We start from the raw sequence: 3633 nt of genomic DNA, 5'->3' as shown, positions 1-3633 counted from the left end.
AAGTGGCACTGTGGCTCAAGTGGTAGAGTGCTAGCCTTGAGCTGAAGAGCTGAGGGACAGCGCCCAGGCCCAGAGTTCAGGCCCCACAACCAGACCCCCCCCAAAAAAAATTTAGAATCAGAAATTTGCTTGATAACAAGGCCTGGTGGAGCCTTGCTGATGTATGGTTACCACAGTGAAACTGTCCAAAGAGACACACTCCTGCCTCTGCTAGGCCTCTCTTCTGCCCTCTGCTGGATGAATGTTGCCAAGGTTAGATTCAGGCCCCAAAAGGCAGATGACACAGCTCCTGCTGACTGAAGTTTTATTTAGGGCCCATCCTTCTCAAGACTTGAGATACGACAGAGTCCAATCCAGCGGCTGAGGCTTTTCAGGGAGTTAACTTGAAGAGATATTTAATCAGTAAATTCTGGGTGTCTGGGAAGGGCTAAGCACTGGATAGAGGACACAAATAAGCAGAAGGGAGGCCAGCAAACGGGTGGCAACTGTATCCACTTCTAGTTTACACATCTGGCAGCCTCATCTGCATCTTTCTCTTTCTCCCTGTTGTCCTGCAGCCCCAGCGGCCCAACCCAGGGAGCTGGGCAGGGAGTGCGTCGACCAGCCGGAGTTGGCCAACTGTGACTTGATCCTGCAGGCCCAGCTCTGTGGCAATGAGTATTACTCCAGCTTCTGCTGTGCCCGCTGTGCCCGTCTCCAGCATGCTGAGCCTGTCTGGCAGCAGGGATGAAGGCTAGATCTGGCTCTAGTTCTGAACAGTTCTCTAAGAGAAGATAGACTCAGCCCCCCTCCCCACTCTCACCAAATCTGTAACTGGCAAAGGAAGCCATCTTCTGGAGATGCCCTTCCAAAAACCCTCCCGGAGCTGAACTCAGCAGCCTCCCATGGCCTCCCAGGGTTTGCAGATGACATGGCCACAGACTGCTGCTGAGTGGTCACGAGGAGGAATCTGTTTAGATAGGATGTACTTTCCTTTACCTCTTTGCATTTCTGTGTCTACTACAGGTTGAGGATCTTTTATCTGAAATGCTTGGGACCAGAAGTGTTTCAGATCTTAGAATATTTGTAGACCTTATCAATTGAACATCTCTAAATCAAATATCTGAAGTGTTCTGAAACCTGAAACACCTAAGTGCCATGTTAGCATTCAAACATGTTTAGATTTTGGGGCATTTGGATTTCCAGTTAGGGATGTCATCCTGTACAGAGACCCATTCACTACATTTTTAAGCAAACCAGCTTTAAAATCCAGAAAGAAGGGCTGGGAAGGTGGCTCTGTGGTAGAGCGCTTGCCTTGCATGCATGAGGCCCTGGGTTCGATTCCTCAGCACCACATAAGCAAAAAGAAAAAGCTGGTAGTGGCACTGTGGCTCAAGTGGTAGAGCACTAGCCTTGAGCTGAAGAGCTGAGGGACAGCGCCCAGGCCCAGAGTTCAGACCCCACAACCGGACCAAAAAAAAAAATTCCAGAAAGAGCTGGATTTTAAAGCTGGGAAGTATGTAATGTTTTCAAAGTTCACACCTGCCTTATAAGGGAATGTTTTGGGGGAAGTATTCTGTTTGAGAGCTGAATGTCATTTGGGGTCAAATGCTAGTCCGTTGCTCTAGCCTCTAGTCTTTCTAGGTAGCTCAGCTTCAAAGCCTGCTGATATTATGAAAGCTATCAGCAAAGCAGGATGGGTGTAAGACCTCAGAATAGGGATGGATCAGGGATGGAAACAGGAAAAGCTCCTTACTTCACAGCTCGCTGTGAAGGTTTGTGTGATGAGCGTGTGTAAAGCTGAGGCCACCAGGAGCCTCTCTTCCTAAGTAGGACTCTGTGAAGCAGTGTTTGCTGCCAAAAGGAAAAACAGACCATTGTTAAAAACAGAACTAGTAGGCTGAGGAAACAATGGGGAGCGGTAATGTAGTAACAGTAAAAGTGATTTCAGAAATAGCTTGAGTTGAGGGAAATCATTCTTCAATTTTATACATTAATGCTGAAACAAGCTTAGTGTCAATGAGCTACCAGGTCCCTTTCTACAATCCTTTACATTGTTGTTCCTTTACCTAGGAACAATGGTTATTTGTGGACATAGAAAAGACAGCCATTACAGGGATCAAAACTCTTCAAGGTGACTTTTATTACCCACACATGGGCTGGAAGATAGAAAAATAATATCACGGGTGGGTATATTTCTCAGTCAATCTCATTCAACAAAGAAAACATGAACAGGTATCTTTTCTTTTCTTCCAGTCCTGAGCCTGAACTCTGGGCCTGAGGGCTGTCCCTCAGCTCTTCAGCTCAGGGCTAGCTAGCGCTCTACTACTTGAGCCACAGCACCACTTCCAGCTTTTTCTGTTTATGTGGTGCTGAGGAATCAAACCCAGGGCCTCATGCATTCAAGGCAAACACTCTACCACTGAGCCACCTTCCCAGCCCCCTATCTTTTCTTTCCACTTAAAAGAGAAACATCCTCATTCACCACAGCTGGTTTTGCTATAGAACTAGGGGGAAAAAGGGCAACTTTCTTGGGCTTCCCCATTTAATGAAATAAAAATTTGGCCTGATGGCATACATACTTCAGAAGGTGCATCTGAGATTAGCTTGCCTCAAAAGCTAGCCCTTCTCAGAGCTACTCATAGAGTAGGGGGCTAAATTTAGAGGTGAGGCTCAAACTAGTAATTCTCAAACTAGTAATTCTCAAACCTACTTCATGTTGGGAGATTAAAACAAAACACAGTCACAAAAACATCCCCAAATCCCTTCTCAATCCTCACTAAAGTTTTGATAAAATTGGTCTTATGTATAGGCTGGGCACTGGGGGACTGTGAATGCTAAGTTCATATTCTATCACTGAGCTACACTCCTGGCCCTGAGTTAGGATTTTGTTGTTGTTGGTCGTGGGGCTTGAACTCTGGGCCTAGGCACTGTTGCTTGAGGCCACGGCACCACTTCTGGTTTTCTGGTGGTTAATTGGAGATAAAGAGTCTCACGGGACTTTCTTGCTCAGGCTGGCTTTAAACTGTGATCCTTGGATCTCAGCCTCCTGAGTAGCTAGGATTATAGGCATGAACCATCGGTATCTGGCCTGAGTTAGGAATTTAAAGGGATCCTAAGTATTTCTAATGCATGGCCAAGGTTGAAAAGCGCTGGTTTATCCTGGGCCAGGGCTGACATTCTGACTTTCCAACCAGCTACTACGAGAAACCTGTGTTGCTGCTCTAGCCACACTTCAGCAGAAAGAATCTGATCCATTCAGGATCAACCAGAGCCTAATTAAGAGTTTTAAGGACATATTAGTCTAAATAAGAGATTTCCTAGCACTAGAGATATGCAGCATCAGCAGAGCAAAGAGAGTAAGGCTGAAAAAAACAAGAGTACACTCACTTGCAAATAAAAAGAGGAAAGAAAGCCCTTAGTGGGTAAAAGCTTCTACCACGAACATTTATTTTTGTTAAAGCAGATTATAAATTCTCATCAGTACAAATATATATATTATGTATATATATATATATATATATATATATATATAACTTACATTTGATTGTAAGGCCAACGTTCAAAAGTAAAAATGAGATGGGAATCTCATGTTACCCGAGGTCAAGTGGCTTCAACTGGCAACAGGACATTCCATTCAGGGGAGGGGATGGG

The 3633-nt window shown here is 45.2% G+C and overlaps 1 protein-coding gene across 1 annotated transcript in view; it reads left to right on the top strand.

Annotated features, from left to right (window-relative positions):
* Nucleotides 1-1307, top strand: part of Papln (papilin, proteoglycan-like sulfated glycoprotein) — a 29023-nt gene extending 27716 nt beyond the window's left edge. Inside the window, exon 27 of the mRNA XM_013012555.1 lies at nt 558-1307. Coding sequence (XP_012868009.1) covers nt 558-730 — 173 coding nt within the window. The 3' untranslated portion in view covers nt 731-1307. The remainder of the gene's footprint in view (nt 1-557) is intronic.
* Nucleotides 1308-3633: the final 2326 nt, after the last annotated feature.

This window comes from Dipodomys ordii, unplaced genomic scaffold, assembly GCF_000151885.1.
Source record: "Dipodomys ordii isolate 6190 unplaced genomic scaffold, Dord_2.0 Scaffold2, whole genome shotgun sequence".
NCBI lineage: Eukaryota > Metazoa > Chordata > Mammalia > Rodentia > Heteromyidae > Dipodomys > Dipodomys ordii.
Note: the sequence above shows the minus strand (reverse complement) of the source record. Positions and strands in the feature narration are given on the sequence as shown.